Source organism: Apis florea, unplaced genomic scaffold (assembly GCF_048593485.1).
Source record: "Apis florea isolate Af1SG1 unplaced genomic scaffold, ASM4859348v1 contig_3078_pilon, whole genome shotgun sequence".
Classification (NCBI taxonomy): Eukaryota; Metazoa; Arthropoda; class Insecta; order Hymenoptera; family Apidae; genus Apis; species Apis florea.
This window is the reverse complement of record NW_028256702.1, coordinates 2,079,098-2,101,387: the sequence shown is the minus strand read 5'-3', so window position 1 is coordinate 2,101,387 and position 22,290 is coordinate 2,079,098. Positions and strand designations below refer to the sequence as shown.

General features: G+C 18.5%; 2 protein-coding genes across 6 annotated transcripts; both read right to left on the bottom strand.

Moving 5' to 3' along the window:
• Positions 1-2,366: 2,366 nt before the first annotated feature.
• Positions 2,367-8,444, bottom strand: LOC100869647 (putative odorant receptor 92a). 5 transcript variants are annotated; one of them, XM_086908393.1, is made up of 8 exons: positions 8,381-8,444; positions 8,225-8,287; positions 7,365-7,590; positions 4,777-5,119; positions 3,310-3,540; positions 3,035-3,148; positions 2,774-2,929; positions 2,367-2,589 (listed from the first exon to the last, which is right to left on the bottom strand). In XM_086908393.1, exons 2-8 carry the CDS (start codon positions 8,232-8,234, stop codon positions 2,539-2,541), a joined length of 1,131 nt encoding a protein of 376 aa, XP_086764519.1. In that variant the 5' UTR covers positions 8,235-8,287; positions 8,381-8,444; the 3' UTR covers positions 2,367-2,538. The 5 variants fall into 5 exon arrangements, with proteins under 5 accessions (XP_086764519.1, XP_086764518.1, XP_031774697.2 ...); XM_086908392.1 differs by having other exon boundaries at positions 7,365-7,649; positions 8,381-8,398; XM_086908394.1 differs by lacking the exon at positions 2,367-2,589 and having other exon boundaries at positions 2,792-2,929; positions 3,055-3,148; positions 7,365-7,649; positions 8,381-8,411.
• A 4,951-nt stretch (positions 8,445-13,395) lies between these two features.
• LOC100869762 (odorant receptor 85b) lies at positions 13,396-19,827 on the bottom strand. Its single transcript, XM_012491301.3, has 7 exons — positions 18,268-19,827; positions 16,912-17,217; positions 15,584-15,914; positions 14,151-14,369; positions 13,947-14,060; positions 13,731-13,886; positions 13,396-13,579 (listed from the first exon to the last, which is right to left on the bottom strand). Exons 2-7 carry the CDS (start codon positions 17,148-17,150, stop codon positions 13,529-13,531), a joined length of 1,110 nt encoding a protein of 369 aa, XP_012346755.2. The 5' UTR covers positions 17,151-17,217; positions 18,268-19,827; the 3' UTR covers positions 13,396-13,528.
• Between the last annotated feature and the right edge of the window lie 2,463 nt (positions 19,828-22,290).

Genomic DNA, 22,290 nt, shown 5'->3' with positions numbered 1-22,290 from the left:
AATTATTGAAGTTTCACTTCACTTAAGAATTTGTTCACTTTTTATTACTTTTCTGCCACCAGAGTATACTATGTAAATATTGCTGTGATTTTGCTACAAATCTGACGCTAGAGAGCCGTTATGTAAATTCAGTTTAACTTCTGCCAAACAGTCAGATTACATTTCCAGAATTTTCATGCTTTCTGTTTTCTATAATGGAATTTATTTTAGCTTTTGTTATATTTTTATGCTGTTAATCTAACATATAACCAAATATAATAGATCGCATCAAATCTGTAGTCATTCCATTCATAAAAAGTTATAACAGATATTCTACAAAATCTGTTTGAAATGTTCTCTCATAAAAGTTTGGTTGATTGCGAAAAAATCAGAAATTTAGATATCACAAGACAAATTACGAAAAAAAAACTCTATATTACAAAATACTTTTTTATAAACGATTTTGATTGTAAAAAAAAATAAAAATTGTAATGAAATTGTTTTATTATGATGATCAAGATTCGTGATTAAATTGTGGATTTTTATGCAAATATATATTTTTTATACTATGTATATGTTTTTCGTAGATGATAATAAATGATAAAATGTTCGACTAAATTCCAAAATTTAAGAGGTAATTTTATAAATAAATAAATAAAGTTGAGATAAAAAGATCAAAAATAAAAAAAATTGTTATATTCATGTTTTTTAGATTTTAATAATTAAAAATTTGTGACAAACAAAAAAAAAATAATGAATGAAGAACAAAAGTTCAATATAAATTCAAATGAAAAGCACAATGATCTTTAAATTTAATGAAACGCGGATAACTATTTCCATAAAGATTTAAAAAAAAAAAGATTACAGTTTGAAGATTTTTTTTATAGAACTTAATAAAATAAAAACTGAATAAAATAAAATAAAAACTCTTTGATTAATTAAATCTAAAAATTAAATAAAAATCTAAATAATTTTGAACAAAAAATTTAAAATTACTTTTAAATCAATTATTATAAAAATTATTATAAACAATATTTTTTTATATAATAAATATAAAAATCTATCATATTTTATTCTCATTACAATTTTCACTTTATTAAAAATAAAAAACTTTAAATCGTTATATAATAATTTAAATAATTAATTAATTAATTTAATAAAAATAGTAATTTACTCAAAAGATAAATATAAAAATAAAATAAAAAATAAAATAAAATAGAAGATGGCGATAAACGGAGATAAAAATTAATAGAGTTTTATCTTTATACAGTGTGTTAATATATTTATAAAATACTTTTATTGGCTTGATTCTAGAAGCTCAAATAAAAGCAAAACTTGATAAAAAAATATTAGTTAAAATTTATAAGCTTATTTATTAATTTATAAGCAATTTAAATTTGCATTAAATGAAATGAAGCGAAAACAGAACAAGACAATGCGATAATATGACGAAAATAGTTGTATTATTATAAATTTTTTATAACTTAATAAATAAGTTTAAAAATAATCGATTTTTGTATTTTTGTTTTTTCAACATTTATGCTTGTTTTACCCTCAAAATATAATTGATCTTCCAAAGACATACATTAAATATATGTACATATATTTTTTAAAATCTTTATATTCTTAATCTAAGACAAAAATGTCATGATATAATCGTAAATATAAAGAAAAAATTAATTTATTAAATATTATGCAATCATTTTGTTTACAGAATTACTTTTTATAAATTTAATAATCAATATATTCATATTATTATACATATATAGAGAAATAATATTTCGTAAAATCCTCTGGTATGAACATGAACTCTTAATAACTTGATAACTTGATAAAAAATAAGTAAAAGAATTTAAGTGGATTTATACAAATAATCTGATTATATAAATTGTCTTTCAAAATTCATGTAAATGAAATTTTAATATATTTCTCTATATATTTGTATGTCAGGAATCTTAATAAAGATGTTAAAAAAATCTTATTAAAATTCATGAGAAATCAGTATTTTTAAAACTTTACAATTTAAATTATTTAATTTTAAGTAAATGAATAAAATTAATAAACAAAATTAAAAAAAACATGTTTAAATAGTTAACTACATAAAAGTTAACTTACTTAAATATGTTTTTTATTAATTTTATTAATTTTATTTAATTTGTTTTTAATAAAATTTAATTAAAAAAGAAATATATATTTATTTTATATGCACAATCTTTAAAAAAATATATTTCATATTATATGCGTTATATCCTAAAATATTTATTAATTTAGAAAATAGTTAAATTTTAATTCATTCTATTTTATAAATATTTATAATTTTATAATTTTTAAAAATAATTTATGAAATGATAATTAAATTAAACACTTTTTAAATATTTTTTTTGGTAAGTTTTTTTTAAATATTTAACAACATTTTATCAAATTTACATTGTATCTGTTATTGTATCATTTGGAAATTTCGATTTGATTATATTATATTAAAAATGTCTATAACCAAAGAATATTTCGGACATTAACTAATTTCAAGTTTCCGAATTTTCTAAATCCTTTCGTCATATTTTATTCCAATGCATATAATACAGAAGCGTATGAAGCAGAAATTTTCAACATCTATAAAATAAAATATATTGTATGAAAAATATATTACATGAAATAATAAATGATTGTCTAAAAATTATTTTAAAAAAATTATTCGTATTTATTACGAAATATAAAAATTTGTTGTCTTTAAATTTTAATTAATAATTATAATTTGCTTTAATTTCTTAAAAAAAAAATATAACGAAATTCTTACATTAGCAAATGTTTCTAAAGAAAGTTTCATATATTTCCCAATTGTAAGAGTCAGAGGTTTTTGAGAACGCATTGTTAATAATAAAAGAGCACGAATTTCATAAATACTTAATTCATACCAATTAGAATTGTACGCAGTCCAACTTATATTCTCACTCTGTAAAGAAGATAAGAAATTCCAAAAAATAATAAATGGACAAAGTTTATATCATACGAAACATTGAAAAGTTTTTATCATTATTAATATTTATAATTATCTTACTTTTGAACTAAGATATTCACCCGTATAACAAAGTATAAGTGCCTCAAAATTAAGAGCTACATAGTAGGGAAAACATTTTGATATTACTGTAGGTGCTTGCTCAGTGCCTATTGACTAAAATGTTAAAAATTTAATACATTATATATATTAAATTATTAATTACTATTAATATATAATTGATTATACATATTAAACAAAATATGTGATATAAAATAAATAAATATAAATTTTAAGGATATTTGATATGTAATATAATAATTATTAAGTTTACTTACGGTTACAAGAATGAAATTCACAAAACAGATCACTAAAATATTAAAAAAAAACTGTGACAAAGAGATAAATGTGAATATATTTTCAATATTTTCAGATAAATTTAAAGTTCTTTGATGTTTTACTATAAGCTTTTTTATGATTTTTATACGTAATTCTTGTTCCTTATGTTCGTCTAAAATCTCTGATAATCCATCACAGATTATGTCAAGTTGACTGGCTACATGAAGAACCTAAAAATAATAAAATACAGTTTCAAATTTATTTCAAATTATTATTATAATGTAATACATATATTCTCAAAATTAAATTATCAATATTTGAAATCTATTGTAACTTCAAAGCAAAATATTGTATAACAGTCCATCTAAATTCATTTTAAAAGATGAAACTTTTTAATTTTCGCATTTTTTAAGTTAATTTTTTCTGACCCTTTTATATTAAAAAATAAAATATAGAATAGAAAAAAAATTTCATTTTGAATTTCACAAATTCAATTCATACGACATATATGAATAAATTTCTTTTAATTTTTACAATTATATAATAAACTTGTGGAGAGAATTTTTTCCTTTATAATGATTAAAAAAACTATGAAAGTAGAATTCTGTATCTGTTTTACGTGTATGTACGTTAAAAAAATTTGCTATAAAATTAATTTCGATCTTAAAATTTAAATAATAATTCTAAAAAGATTCTAATAATTCTAATAAAAATTCTAAAATTTTGTGTATATGAGAGAAAGAAAAAGAGAAAAAAAGAGAAAAAAATCTATATTTTTCAACGTATCCTCCATTATTAAAATAACATCTCTGTAATATGCGTTGGAATTACTTTTCATCTTTTTTAAAATTTTAGATTATTTTTCCATATGCAGTAATTATTCTTTAACATAATACCATTGTATTTTGAAGCAGAATATAAAAAACTATTTGTTCTATGTACTCTTATAGAAAAAAATCATGATAAAAAATCTGACGATTTCAATGACTAATATTATATCCATGTCCAATTCAGTAAAAATAATATTGGCGCGACGGCATGTAAACTTTAAAATTAATAATTTAATAAGCTTAAGAAAAATATGTGCGTAAATAGTATTTTAAAAATATCTTAATATAGACTATAAGAATATGTAATGAAAAATATAGGATTTCATTTAAAAATTTAAATATGATTTTCAAAAACAATTTGAGGTTATCCCAAGATCAATACTTATCACATAATCATATTCAATATCATACAACTTTTAAAACACTTTTTTATATTTCTGATACAAAAATAATGTATAAAATAGATTAAAATGAACATATTGTGTTTATTTTGGATTTAGTGCATTTAGAAACAAATATTATTCCATTCTTACCTTATTATTTTTTGATGTTATTTTTGCATATTTGTTTGGATGAAATGAAAAGATTAAAATTGTATGATTATTTCCTAATGTTGAAAAAATTCACAATACTCACAAAAGTTGCAATGATTGTCATAAACATTCCAGCCATCGTGGCAAACATAAATTGTATGACAAGTTGTATCGTTACAATGATCTCATATAATGGTGAAACTGTTGCTTCGAAAGGAAATTCCATCTTTAATAAAAATTTTTTCTGATCAGAATGTGATGCACCAATATCAGGACCAAAAAATGTAGACACTGCATACATAAAGATACTGCATATAAATATTATAAGCATAAGTTTTGCAATGCGATAGGATAAAATAGCTTTCTGCATCATTCTTTCCATATTCCATTCAAATTTACAATTATCCCAGTCTTCGGCAATTATGATCAAACTTTCAAAAAGAACTCTGTGTAAAATAATATCCCTAGTCATATAGTTTTCACATACGCATATATATAATTATAAACATTTATTTATGGAATTGAATTATAAACTTGAATCATTTTTTTATTGTATACGAATACATTATTCAAAATATTTGTACATATATTTTGAATATTTATTGACAAAAGTTAAAAAATAAACCAATTTCTTTATATTTTTTATCCTTTGAAATCAATAATTTCTTTTTTTAAAATTAAAAAGAATATCATAATATCATCTCTACAAGATGATATGTTTATCGATTATTGTCTAACAAAAAAATGTCAACAGAGTGATTATTCAATAAGATTTCAAAATATCCTTCTAAATTAAAACATTTCTTTGTGAATAAAAATATATGGATATAATTAATTGAACAAATCAATTAAGTCATTCTCAAATTTAAATCCAATTAAATATTTGTAAGACTATGTTAAACGTCATTTGAAATATCATTTTTTTTTATATTATGAAATTAATGCAAAAAATCATAGAAATATATTTGAGTTTTGTGTTTGATTGATAGTGGAATTGCAATCATCAAATCGAGAATCACCTAATATTTTACTGAGACATTATAAAAATTAAAGACATTATAAAAATTTACACCGTTTATTAATGGATTCATAGTTGTCTCTTTGTATTATTTTCAATTTCAAATCATTGATCTCAGAAAAATATAAAGAAATTTATAGACGATTAGTTTGTTTTTTAATTTTTGTCAATAAGTATTTTTTTGTACTTTTATATTACTTAAATATGATTAAACAAAATTATATATCATATCTTATATACTTATGATAATAAACATAATGTTAAAAGATTATAAATAGAAAATATTTTTATTATATGTTGAAAATTTGATACTAAGCAAAACTTACTAATAAACAAAATAAATTATATAAATTTAGAAACTGATATAGATTTATTACTATCAGATCATTCTACAACTTTCTACAATTTTCTAAATCTAATTTCTAAAATAAAACTTAATTCACATAACTTTTTGAGATAATTTTAAAAAAAACTATTAATCTTTAAATAAAGCTACATTTTTTTGCATGATAATACATAATACTAGATTTTGTACCATATATTACAAAAATTGCATCAACTATTGAAGTATCTTATTGATTTTTATTCTTTTTGCTAATTTTCTCACATAAAAAAGATTTAAAACAAATGTACATCGAAATCAAATTTTTATGTAAAATAAATATTTTAATAATTATTAACAACTTAATAATTGCCATTTTATTTATTTTTATCTTAATAAAAACTTAATATATAAGAAATAGCACGAAACAATTTTAAATTAAAATATTTGTATATTTATTTATATGTATTTAATGTATTTATATGTATATATATGTATTTAAAAATGTTACAAAATTTTCGTGGAACATTTTTATGGATTGTTTCTAGAAATCATGATTAGCATAAAAATTTATATCAAATGTCAATTAATGTATAAATTATAAATAATTAAAATTTGCAACGAAATGAATGCTCGATTTAATAAATAAATCTCAATGGATAATATTTTATTCAAAATAAATAATCAATTTTTGTATTTGTTTTGATTTATATAATGAACTTTTCAAAAATGTTTCATTATTTTTTATTATTCTTTAATAAACAGAAAGAAGGAAAAAATTTTAATACTTCTATATAATTTAAGATATTTAATTTATTTAATTTAAGATAACAATCGAAATGGATAATAATGGTATTATAATTAATAGGATTGATAATATAATTAAGTAATAATATAGTTGAATTGTTTTCAAAATATCAATTAATTAATAATATTTAAAATAAATACATATTTTCCAAGTCTAAAAGAGATTTTAAACAATATTTTGCTTCCTAAAATGAAGCAACTTTTTAATTAAAAAACTTCTATAGAATTAATTATAATTACGTGACAAGCTTAATGATAGTTAATAGGATACTTGTTTTAGGCAGAATGAATGTATAATGTAATTTTTATAACACATTGACAAATATATTAAAATTTAAAAAAAAAAAAGGATATTCAATTTTAATAAATTTATATTTCGTAAATTTGAACAGCTCAAAGTCATAAAAACTTTCAAAGTTATTTAATAATAAAAAGACTAAATATAATTAATTAAAATGCTTAATTAATAATTAATAATAAAATTAAATATAATTAATAATAAAAATTAATTAATTAATTAATTAAAATCCAAAATCCATCTTACCGTTTGTGGAGCCAAATGATAATAAATTTCAGAAGAAGAAGAGTATTTGAGCAAGTAATGCTTAAGCAATCCAATATATCTATTAAAGTGGCTGTTTTAATATGGATGATGCAATATGAGTATTGAAATATCAAAAATGTTGACATCACAGTTGTCCAAATGATATATTTTAAAATTTGACATGAAGAATTTGGCCAGGCACCAATCAATCGAAGACTTATTTCAACTGGACGATTAATAATACTCTTTATCGCCATTAATATTTTGTTAGAATATAAATATTATCTATATTATGAATTTGAATAAATGATTATTACATACACATATTTATTTATCAAAATTACTATTATTACTCTTAATAGAAATGAAAATATATAACGATTTTCAAAATTGAAATCATTACAAATAATAAATAATGAATTCATTTTTCTTTTTAAATAAAAATTATAAATAAAATTATAAAATAAAATAAATAATTTTTATCTCGATTAATCAAAAATAAATAAATAGAATTGAAATAATAATAATAATTTCCTTATTATACTAATAAATTTTCTTAAAATTTTCTATAATATTATCGTATGAAACAAGAAAAAATATATTCGTTTAAAAATATATAAAAAATAATTTTTTATATATAGAACAGTTACAGTTTTTTTTTATTAAAAAATCTAAGTATTTTATATATGTGTATGTATATGTATATAAACATATTTAAAAATAAATATAAGTATTTAAAAAAAGAAAATTATATTTTATTTAAAAAATTATATTATAGTTAAATTGTATCACGCGTAAAATGAATAAAAAAATATCCATTTTTCAAAGTTTTTAATACCAGAAAGAATATGTATAGTTACCGATATACATCAAAATATCTTGCAGAATATTGCGACAAATCACAGTCGAGCGATCACTGTATACTGAAAATTAGCATACTGAAGATAAAAGTAAAACTTTTAAAACAATCTAAACTACACAATCATTAGAAATGTTTATCGATTGAACGTAATTACCTCTACTGTATTATAAAGAAACTAATACTCAATGTACTACTAATATCAGTGATTACTGAATGAACAAAAAGAAAATGCAAAGAGCACAGGAGAGTTTCCTTTACATTGATTTCTCCAAACATTATTACGAACTATTTATATTAAAAATGCAGACAGATTCCCAGTGAAGACAGATAGAAGTAAAAACAAACATATACTTATTTTCTTGAAAAAAAAGAAATAAAATTATAAATATATTTGTCATTGTGATTTAATATACTTACTTCAGTGTAAAATTTGATTGTTAAATTCTTATTTACTTTTTTAACAAATTTTATATGTCACAAAACAATTATTCATTACATTAAAATAAATATTCATATTCATATTATCATTTAAATATGTGGCTAAAGATTTATAAAAGACAAGTTATTTCATATTAATTTTTTTAAATATTTATAAATGAAAAAATAAAATGTAAAGATTTATAAAAATTATTTAATTTTAATATTAATTTATTAAAGTTTCTTAAATAATTGAAGTAAAAATATATATAATAACACGTAAAATAAAACATCAATATATAAATATTTTTAATAATTCTAAAAATTAATCTAATTTATTGTTAAAATAATAAGTAATTTTAATATCAAAGATTTTTCGTAATACAATATCTAACATTGAATATCTTATATTGAAATATAAAAATAAAAAAATAATTATATATATAATTATATAATTATATTATAAAATAATATAACTAACAGCTGAAAATATTATAAAATTTAAATGCAATAATATACTGTTCTTAATAATTTATTTATTTTAATTTAAAAAGATTTGAATTCACAAAAAAATATTGCAAATAAATTAATTCAATTTTAATATTAAACATTAACTTTATTATTAATAGCAAAATTTTGTATTTTTAATTTAATTAAAATTTAGAATTAAACTTTCATCGAATAAATATTCTTAGGTCTTTAAAATTAAGAATTTTAATATATATAGACATAAAATATTTTCTAGAAAATTGTTGCAATTTTTTAATTTTTTTAATTATAATTACATTTATCTATTTCAATGTTATGTCAATTAAATTAGTAAAAATTAATCAACAATCCATTAAAAATTTTTTTTATGCAAATATATATCAATTATTTGAATTAAATCTTTTTCATCTATTTCTCCTTCTCGTTATAAAACCGAATTTAAAACTGTTCACTTTGGATATATATTCTGAATTTATCATTCATAAAAATACAAAGATAGTTTCCATCTGATTTCATCCAAAGTAAACATGTAATTAGTAAACAAAATATAACTAGTTTTTACTTTTGATGAATAAAATAGATTCATTCATAATAAAGCAATAATAACAGATCTAAATTTGTTCGAAATAACGAATAAGCAAGTATTTAAGTAATAGTTTTCTCGTATTTTTTACACATTCAAAATGAAAAATCTAAATTCGCCTTAATTCAATCTTAATATTCATATTTCATTAGCTGATATTTTGAAACTTAGTGTGTTAATATATTACATTCAATTATTGCATAAGTATAAATATTTCAGCTTGTATCTTTCATATTTATTATAGATTAATGAAAAAATGAGAAAGCATCCAAAATGAAAAAGTATAAATTCGTCTTAAATTACTATATATGAATTACATTAATCTATTTATTCATTCATCTTTAACATTCATAGAAAGACTTAGTGTGAATCTTATTAAAATCAAGTTGAAGAATTTATAAATCATTTTTTATTTGAAGAATACATATTAAAAAATCAAATATTTTCAATTTCACGACTACAAATTAATATAATATACATTAATTACAAATGAAACAATTTCTTTGACAAAAAAATCCAAATATGTATTACCAGTGTTATATTATTAAATTATTTTTATTTTTTTTACTAATCATATAAATCAATAAAAAATCAAAAAATAATAGTTTATAAATTATGGATACAATGAAATAAAAAGAAAAAGAATTAAAAGAAAAGAATTCAAATAATTAATAAATTTTATAAACAACTATGATTCAAACTATGATTGTTAAAAATTATAAAATTTTGAAACAATCATCACAAAGACTTTTTTATTCGAAGCCCTGTAAATACATACTTACTCGCCAAGAGCAATCATGCATGTGCGATTTTTCCCAGGACAGTATCATCTAATGAGCATGAATCATTCAAGTTAATACATAATCATTTTCCGATCAACGGACAAGACAGTTAATCTTTCTTGTCTACAAACTTGCATTTTTTCATTTTATAAGTACATAAAAATTATACAATTGCAGATATTGAAAAAGAAGATTTGATTCTTTAGAATGAAATAAGACAAAAATCAAAAATAAGAATAATTGCATTTTTTGTTTTATTTTTTGATTATTAATAATTATAAATGAATGGAAATAAAACGAAAATTAATTTTGACTAACCAATTCGAAAAACTATTATCAAAATCAATATTATTTGTTTAATAAAATGATTTTCTTTAAATCTCTATAAAATGATTTTAGATATTCGAAATATTGATCATTTATAATGATGCAAAATTACAATTTTTGAATTATTGAATCACATGCATGTTTTATTGTTTATTATAAGTTAATTTCAGCAAATGATGCAGTTCGCTTTTTCATGTTTTCTTGTGTAATTTATATTTTTTGATAAACAATGTTTTTGAGATTTTTCCACAGAAAGAAATCTAATGGTATTAAGTAAAAAAATACTTAGCCACAAACTAGTCCTGATTTCTTCATAGATTTAAATAGAACTCATTTAAATTTTTTATTTTTCCAGCATAATGTGCTAACATTATGTTATATGCAATCACATTGTTTATTGATTATTTAATGATTTAACAATATGTTAATTTAGTACAATATGTGCTGGAATAAATTTAGAGATAAAATATGCGTATGATTCAATAATTCAAAACAACTTCCATTGTCACGAATGTTCAATATATCGAATATCTCTTCTAAAATAAAGAAAATCATTTTATAAGTAGATTTGATCTTGATAATAGTTTCTTGAATTGGTCTCGAAGTCGGCTATTTATATTCATAAAAAAATAATTCGTTATAAACAAAAAGATGATATTGAATTGCATCCACTCATATAAAAAATACTTACATTATATTATGTCTTTCCTTAACAAAATTATATATAAAATTTTTTCATATTGTTACAAATAATGAAAATATTCAAGGTGAATAAAATTATTGGATTATTCTATATAGTCTAATATAAATCATTCATTTGAAAAATTGTCAATATTTTTACATATTAAGTTTTATATTTATTTTGGTATCTAAAATCAATCTTTTAAAGATATCCTCTATATTTTTATAAATATCTTATATTTTTCTAATGAAAGATTAGGATAGTGAAACAAGAAATCCAAGTCTTTCTATTCTACATATCTGCAAATAAATTAAATGTAATAATTTTTTATCATATTGTTTTCATTAAAATTGTCCATATTCCATAGCATTCTAACAGAATTTCTTAAAAATTCATGTCATTGCAAAACAGATACATGCGAAGCAGAAGCTTTTAATATCTAAAAATTTTAATTTATCTTAATTACATGAAAAATAAAAGCATACTTGAAACAAATTATAAACATGTGAATAAAAAATAATATTTAATAATAATAAAATTTAATTTTATTAATTTATCTTACATTGGCAAATGCTTTCAAAGAAAGACACACAAATTTATCCGCAGTGTTAGTTGTTTTTGTGATCCTAATATTATCAATGCTAATACAAGCGTCTCGAGGTTTTAAATCGTACCAAATTATACACTGATAATTTCTTCTGTGATGATTTCGTTCTAAAAAGAAAAAGTGCTAAAATATTATATTCTTGGCAGTTTACAGTCGAATCTTTATAATTCGAAAATCTCTATAAAAATAAAATTTTATTCATTCTTTTTTTATCATCTGTAAAAACTTCTATAAACGTGAACATTATCTTTAATTCGAATTATTCAATGTTTTAATTATGTATTATTTTTTATTTCCGATCTTTTTTATTGTTTTTTATTGTTTTTAGTTTTCAAAGAAATCTGAAAAACTTCTGAAATATTGAGTTTCTATTTAAATATACAAATAATCCTTAACTGAAATATTAAAATTTTTTTTAGTAAATCATATTGGAGAAATTTAACAATATAATTTTCTTAATCCTCAGAAACTTAGATCAATTTTTGTAATATATATAAGATTAAGAAGATTATTATATAAGTGAAAATTTCATAGAAAAGTTAATAGAAGTTAATAAAATTATCAAAATTCGACTGTTTTTTTTTATTTCTCATATTTTTATATTCTTACCTTAGAAGTAAGATATTCTCCATTATAACAAAGAATGAAAGTTTCACAATTGATAGCCATGATAATATGGAAAATATCTAATTATTAATATATCCGTTTCTTCCGTTACATAAAGATTATTATTAATAAAAATATTAATCAATTTAAAATATAAAAATTAATATTTTATAAACATTAGATAAAAATTATATATTATGAATTTTTAATAGAAAAAAATATTGAAAATTTTGATTTAAGAAATTTTTTTATATTTAAAAAATTGCATAACAATAATATATTTTTTTATATTCATTAAAAAATAATAAGTATGTTATTATAAAATATAAATGTAAATAAATATATAATTAGGTAAATAAGAATTGATCATAATGGATAATTAAATTGATATAAATAAATAAATAAATATAAATAAAGCAAAATATATATATATATATATTTATAATATAATAAATAAAATGATATTTTTATATATTAACTTTTAAATTATAATATTTTAACTTTTTTTAATATCTAGAATATCTCCAAAAATATCTTGTGAATATATTAACATCCAATATATATATATATATATATACTATTTAATTCTTTTCATTAGTCATTTCATTATTTTTCAAATCATTAAAATTAGAAGGATTAAAAAATAATATTATATTTAATATTATCGATTATTGCATTCAAATTTTCTAATTTATCTTATTTACATATCTACAAATAATTAAATTTAATACATTTTACTACATATTTCATCAAAATTGTCTATATTTCAATGAAAAATCCGCAACATATTGAAATGATTTCTTAAAAATTCAGTACCTTGCATATAGAACAGACACATATGAAGCAGAAGCTTTTAACATCTAAAAATTTATATTTATCATAATTATATAAAAAATAAAAAATGAAAAATACAAAATAAATTAAAAATATATACAAAAATATTAAAATGATAAAAAATAAGATATTCTTAATTTACATTTATTTATTCGATAATAAATTTAATTCTCTTACATTAGCAAATGCCTCTAGAGAAAGACAGACAAATTTGCCCGCTGTAAGCGTTAATTGCTTTTGTGATCGTAAGATTATCATTAGCATAATACGAACATCTCGAGGTTTTAACTCGTACCAAAGAAAATTATATATAGCTTTGTTAATATTTTCACTCTAAAAAAAGATATCAGTAAAACATTGTATTTTTTATCAATTATTTTTTTTTTTTTTCACCTTAGAAGTAATATATTCTCCGGTATAACACAGAATAAATGCTTCGCAATTAACAGCAATGTAATAGGGAAGACATTTCATTATTAATACAATTGTTTGTTCCGTATGCAAAGACTGTTATAAAAAAAAAATGAATCAATTTCACTATTTCTATTTTATTATAATTATCTATTAAATACATAATAATTTTAATTGAATACTTACGACTGTCAGAACGAAACTTATAAAGCAAATTACCAACATATTTGATACAAATTGACATAGGGATATATAAGTAAAAATTGTTTCGATATTTTTTGAAAGTTGTATAATTTTTTGATGTCTCACAACAATATCCTTTATATATTGCGACTCTCTTTTCTTGTAACTATGAAAAGTTAAGTTTTGACAAAATAAGTCAATTTGACTACCAACATATAGTATCTAAAAAAGCAAATTTTCCAAATGATCAAAAAATACCTAAACATTAAAAATATTGTATTTTACAAGTGTGTTTATATGTAATAAAAAGTGTATATATATATGTAATAAGAACTCGTAAAAATAAATTATTTATTCATTTAAAATTTTTAACTAACTATGACTATATATGATTTACATATAGACATAGTAAATATATAATATATAAATATCTTAATTTCTTGTATAATAATTCTTATTATATTTATTTTTTATATTTTTATATTTAATGTTTTTTCATTTAATATCAAATTGTATTTCTCTATAGATTAAAATTTATTAACAGACATTTATTAACATTTGACAATTAAAAATAAAATAAAAATATAGATCATAAAGTATCTTATCATAAAGGACTTTTTAATATAGGAAAAATAGATAAAGTTTTTATTATGTATATGTATTAATAAATCATCAATGTACTATTCTTGAAATTTTTTTAATCAAAATAGCAAATTTAAGTAAGATATCCTTAAATTTAATAATGTTTTATTATATTCTATAATTATTTATATTTGTTCGTATTTATTTGTCTCGTATCTTTATATTAATTTATAAATTAAATAATATCTAAATATTAATTAAATTAATTTTTTATTATATATAATGATAATGGGACTACAAATATTTTTTTAAATTTTTAAAAAGTTTAAAAAGTTTTATATGTATAAATAATTTGCAAATTTCTAATTTTATTTTTAATTATTTTCATAAATATTTTCTTAAATCCAGAAATTATAGATATTAATTCATTTAAAAAAAAATTAAAAATATTTTTGATTGGTATGTTATAATTGAAATTAACTTTTTTTTTAAGAGTATCAAAAAACTTAAAAAATGTTTTTTAAATTAAAAAGAAAAATGAAAAATAAGCGTATTTCAACATTGTTTTAAAAAGTTATAATAAAACGTTTGAAAAAAAACAATAAAAAACTTATTATCATTTAATTATGGAATGTTTTAAAAGCATTTATTAGAATAGAATGTTTTGACATGTAATATGTCATGAAATTTAAATTAAAGAAGGAATAGTTCTTAAAACTCTTAAAAATTCCATTAATTTCTTGACAATAATTAATTAATAAATATTTAAATGTTAAAATAATTAAATATAATATTAAATTTTTTTATTCTTTAATAATTTCTTTAAAACATACATGATTAAAAAAATTACTTACTAATGCTGCAATTAATGCTATTGATGTAGCCGCACCATAAACAATGAATGACTCGAATATAAATTGTATAATCAGAATAATTTCATAACGTGGAGAAATTGTGGCTATGAATGGAAATTCCATTCTGACTAAAAACTTTCCTTGATCTTCGTCAAATACTACTAAAGCAACTCCTGAATATAGGAAAAATGTAATCGCGAAATAACTGATTAAGAAATTTGAAATACGAGAAGACAATGTGGATTTATCCGTTATTATTCGTTTATTTTCAGTAACAGAGTAATTATTATTCAAGTCTTCCTTCATGGACATCAGAATTTCATAAAACGTTCTGTTCAAAAATAATATTTTCTTTAAAGTGAGTATATAAAACATTTTTTAAAAATTATTAATTTTATTAAATATTATACTGTCACATTTATATCTTAGAAATAATTTTAATTAATATTTCATTTTTGAAGCGTACAGAATTTATATTGAAATTCATAAAATTAATAATTTAATAATCAAAAAATTCGAGTTCTACGTAAACTTAATTCCGTTTAAATGCAAATAGATAAATAACAATCGACAGCTTTAATAGCAATTTTCTGTTTTCTATTTTTTCTTAGATTTCAAATAATAATTCAAATATGAAAGTTATATCAATCTAAAAAAAATACAATCTATTCAATATATATTAGAAACAAATGAAATTAATTTATTAATTTTCTAATTTTTTTTCATAAAAAAAACAAGTTTCAAAAAAAATTATAATTTTTTATATAGATATAAGTTTAATTAAATCTCTAAACGATATTTTTCTTGAATAAGCTCAATATTTCATATATATATTTAATTTGAAAGAAATTGAAAGTAATGCTAAATCAGCAAAATTTTTTTAATTTTATAAAAAAAAAACAATAAAAGAGATTGAATTTATATTAATTTTTTTGTAAGTGTGTATTATATGTATATAATACACATACAATTTCATATAAATATATGAAATAGAAACTGATTTAATTTTGTTTCATAAAAAAAAAATATTTCATTAACATTTCAGAAATAAGATATTACATTTTAAAAAAAAAAGTTTTAGAGATACGCATTTCTGATTCAATTTGTAGAGAAATATAAATAAAATAGTGACTGGAAAACAATTTTCATAAAATTTATTTTTTATAAAAAACAAAGATTTAATTTAATAATGGATCTTATTCATGATTAACTTCATATATATAATATATAATATTAAATTCTAAAAAAGAAAGAAAAAAGAAAAGAAAAAAATAAAGAAAAATAAAAAAAATTATATTATAAATAACAATATGATATCTATATCTTACCGTTTGTGAAACCAAATAACAATTAACTTGATGAAAACAAGTGTATTCGATAAAGTAAGACTTAATCCATCTAATAGATCAATTAAACTTAATTTAATATGAGTAATACAATACCAATATTGAAATACTAGAAATGTTGGCAATATTATTGTCCAAGTAATAATTTTCAATTTTGAATACGGAGAATCTGGCCAAATACCAAATATACGCAAACTATATTCCAATGGACGATTGATCATAATTTTCGAGATTATCGATGAAATTTTCAATTTTTATTCAAATAATTGAGGTAAAATAGTAATATTACTGTAATCATAATATTATATAAATGTGTTATGAAAAATACTAAAATAATTATTTACTTAATATATCAATATAATAATAATGATATTCAATACATATTTAATTTTATCTTAATTTTTAATAAATATTTCTGATAGATTTTAATATGCTGAATATGCATCTGCAAATCATTTTCTTCCAGAATACACAGTTTTTAAAAAAATCAATTTAAAAAAAACAATGTTTTAATCTTGAAACTTTTTTTATGTTTTTACATTTTAATAGTTATAAGTAGTTAGAAATTATTAAATCATAAATTATTAAATCATTTATATATATTCGCCAAACATATATATAAATCCAATATTCATCACATTTTTTTAATAAAAAAATATTTGTTCAAAAATTTCTTATTGTTTTTGGTTCATTTTTTATCATTGCAATTTTTCAATAAAAATAAATTTCAGTTTAAATTTTTAATTATTCATTCAATTGATTCAATATTATTCTTTTTTTCATTATTTCTTAAAGAAAAAACTTCTATATTCTTCCGTTTTTCAAGAATAAATATAGAAATTTCAATATAGAAGCAATATAGTTTAACACAATATATAATGGCAGTAATAATATTCAATGATGGTTTCTTTCACATTCCATTATGCTAAGCGGCATAAAAAATATTGTATTATCACTACTACATATTTTGTCTATTTCGCTTCAATATTAAAGCAATTTTTAAATCTATTATATGATATTAGTTTTTTTTTAAATTCTTAATTTTTTAAATAATTTGAAAAATATCAGCAAAAATGAATGAAATGTTTTGGAAATCTTTGATCTTTATTTAAATATATTTAAATATTTATTGTTTTGATTGTCATTTAAATATGTTTTATAAAAGCATAAAATACTAATATCTAAAATAGAAAAATTATAACATTATTTTAAAATGATTTTTCAAAAATTGTCGATTTTAAAAATGATTTGCAAATTTTTATTCATCATATATTTATATGAGAAATATTCTCGAAAATTAAAAAATTGAAAAGAAAATTAAAATTTAAATATAATTACAGAGTGAAAATTCTTTTTTTGTCGCTTTGATTAATTATTTTTGTTTTAATTACAAATACCAAAAAATATTAAATTATTTCTCGAATAATGTCCCAATAGTCATAGTTCAAATAAAATATATCTTAGGCGTAAACTAATCTCTTTGACGTAGTTGCACAGTCGAATGCTCATTGTGTACTAAACTCTTCTCAATGTGGGTATCGATCAAATGAAATTACTAGAGTATTACACAAATAATCCTAAGATAGACAAGGTAAAGATAAAACGACTTATTACTAATAATTGCTTTGCTTTAAGAAAGAAGAATAATTTCTTGTTCTTTTTTATAATTGTAGCAACACAGGATACAATCTTATTTCATAATATCTCTAGTTTCAGTTTTATTTCTAACTGTATAATAATTGTATATCGATACATAATAATTGTATAATAATTGTAAACGATTACATTATTATTAATATATAATTTATTAATATATAAATCATTTTTAATCAAAATTATACGTGCAAATAATTGTAAAAATTAGGAAAATATTTAATAGAATTCCATAACATATAAGCAGTAATATTGCTATTAATATATAAAAGATTTAAAATTTTATCATTATGCGTCAAAAAAATTATTCTATGGCAAAACAAATAATAAATATATCTATTTATTGTTTAATACAATATTATATTATATAAAAATTAATTTTTACAAATTATAATTATAATATAATATTAAATCATTTAAAGTAAATATATATCAAATACTTTCATTCGTTTAATTATTTAAATTAAAATAATAATTATATTTTATTAAAATAAAAAAAATATTAAAATGTTTTAAGTTTTGTAAAATGCATAATAATATAATAATGTGTATTTTAAAAATATACAATAAAGCAGAAGTGTGTTCCGATAAAAAGTACTTGAAGGTTCAAAAATTAACAACCAAATTTGATTAGTTTCTGATAGTAGATAATGCAACTATAAAAATAGAAAGATATATTAACTGAAAATATTACGATTACTTACATTACATATACAAGATCTAACAATTTAATTCGCGAAATCATGATAAAATTATTGTATAAATTATTATTAAAATTTGCTGAATCATTATGATTATTTTCAAAGTATTTGGATTAATAATGTTTTGTCTATTCTTCAAAACAATTTTGGAAATAATTTTTTGAAATGATCTTCAAAACTGTATTATTCTTGATATCAGTCAAATTTTTATATTTTTTATTTTTAGGAATAAAAAAAAATAGAAGTTAATTATAATTAGAATGTAACGTAGATGAGTGTGTTCTCTGAAATAATATATTGACAAAAGACTAAAAAATTTCAAAAATTAACATGCTATCAGTGAATATTTCGTAACAAAATAGATTTACAAAAGTACATAGCTGTTTATGTATTTATTTAAATCAATTTTCAGTTCAAAAGTTTTTTAGCATTTTTTTTATTATTTATTTCGTTCTTCGAAAATAATTAAAATTGTTTTATTTTAGCTACTATCTAGCCACTTTCAATTTGTGATATTCGACAATGCTGTTTAGAGGAAGAAACAATCATAAGTTATGCTTTTGTTTTTTAAGCAATATATATTGAACATTTAAAGTAAACTACTATGTTTTTTATCACATTTTTAAATTTTTAACTTGGTTATATAACTAATGAATAAACTTTGAAATCGTTAAAAATAAAAACTTTCATTTTTGAATTTATTATTTTTATAAAAAAAATATGTAAATTATCTAATTTTTATTCAAATTCAATTAAATTGGTTTTATTAATGCATTCTCTACCAGATAAAATTATTTGATTTCATTTTCATCTATTCATCTATTTCTTAATTACAAGTATTAATATATTATAATTAATATATTTGTGCAATTTTTTTGGATATTTAATTCTAGAAATTAAAGTTATGAATAATTTAAGTTTGCTATCAAAGTTTTCTAAGTTTAAATTAAGCTATCTATCTCCATCTTATTTTGTTCAATACTTTATTCAAACTTTAATTACTTATATCTTAATAAATAAACCTTAACTGATATCTTCGTTAGAAACTTTTATATTTTTATTTTTAGAATTGATTTTCAAAAGATATCTATTCTATATTCAAAAGATAAATATATATATAATATAAGATAAATATATATATATATTTATAAATATATATTTATCTTATATATATTAAATATATATATATATGTATATATATATATATATATATATATATATATATATATATATATATATATATATATATATTAATATACATATATTAAAGAATATTTATAAAAATATGGAAAGAGAATTATATATATTATAAATTTGAAAAGTAAATCATAAACATCAGAATAAAAAAAATATTCACATATACATATTATATCTATTATATTTTATATATGTCTTAAATTTAACAAATATGTCTAAAATTTAACAAACTATAATATTTTGAATTTGCATTAAAGTGAGATAATAGTACAGTGAGAGTTGAGAACACTCAGTTAAAGTATCATATCATTTATTGTAACGAAATCTCTTAACAAAAAAATGAGGAATTTGCATTGTTTCATATAATAGTATATACGAGTAACTATATTAAAATTATATAATTACATATTATATACTATATAATTTATTATTTATCAAAAACTTATCTCAACATGTTATAACAAATTTCAACTTGCTTATTTACTGAAATTCATAGAAGCAAATGAAAATAGATTTTCAAAATTCGATTGTAAAATGCCAAATGATGCACTATGTAATATTAGGAAAAATATTATAATCTTATACTCATATGATTTAGAAAGATTGAATATATTTTCCTGCATACAAGTTTTCACATATACAAAAAATCAAAAATCAATTAGAATTCTACAGATCAATGAATTAGATTTTTATCTTTATTACATTTGCATTTAATGTTTAATTTCTTTCTAAAACTGAAGTCATTAAATCAAAGAGGAATAATGATTGAAATTGAATATTACATTAATAATATGAATTAATGCATATCATATAAAAAATGTGTATATATTGCAATTGGTTTTTATGGTTTTTATTGATTTTTATAAATGCTTCATTTTATCTCATTTTATCGGCATATCATCTCATTTTATTTAATGTAAACATTTATAATCTTTTAATTAAATCTTATAAAATACATGTATACATGAATTTTTTTTCATCATTTTGATGTTTAGAATCCATCTTCGAAAAATATTTCATATTTTTATAAATATTCTGTGTAAATAAATATATGATAAAAAAATCATCTTGAAAATAAATAAATAAATTTTAAAAATTTATTGTATTTTATAAATGCATCATATAAATGTTCAAATAATCAAAATATACAAATTATTTTTATGCACAATTTAAATAATGAACCAAACTTTTGAAATTTATTAATCTCGCATCTTTCTTGTTAAAAAAAAGAATCTGATTATAGGATTAAGAAAAAATACTATGTATTGTACTATGTATGTAAACATTCTTGCATATTCTTACCAATATATTAAATCCGAAAATTGATATCATGATAATATATTATAGCAATATATTTAATAAACATTTAGTAATAAATTTTTAAATAGTTTCATGATTTTTTTAAATAATTTTTTAATAATTTTGAATAATTTCAAAAATATTTTTTATTTTTTTTTTATATTAAAATTTATAAAAAATTAATTATTAATTATTTTTCTACATTCATTTCTTTATTAGCGAAATCGTTAAAAAATAAAAAAAATATTAATCAAAAACATATAAAACAAAATCTTTGCTGCAATTATTATATATTACAAAGTTTTAATAATTATTATCCTCAATTACTGGATTTTAAAAATAATAAAATAATAAAAATAATAAAATATATTACGCTATAATTAAAGATAAACACTATTAATTTCCAGTAATATTACTCTTGTGTTTATTTAAGCACAAATAAAATTTAATAAATATTGTTGAAGAATTAATAATTTATATAACAATAAGTTAGTAAAAATATTTACAAAAA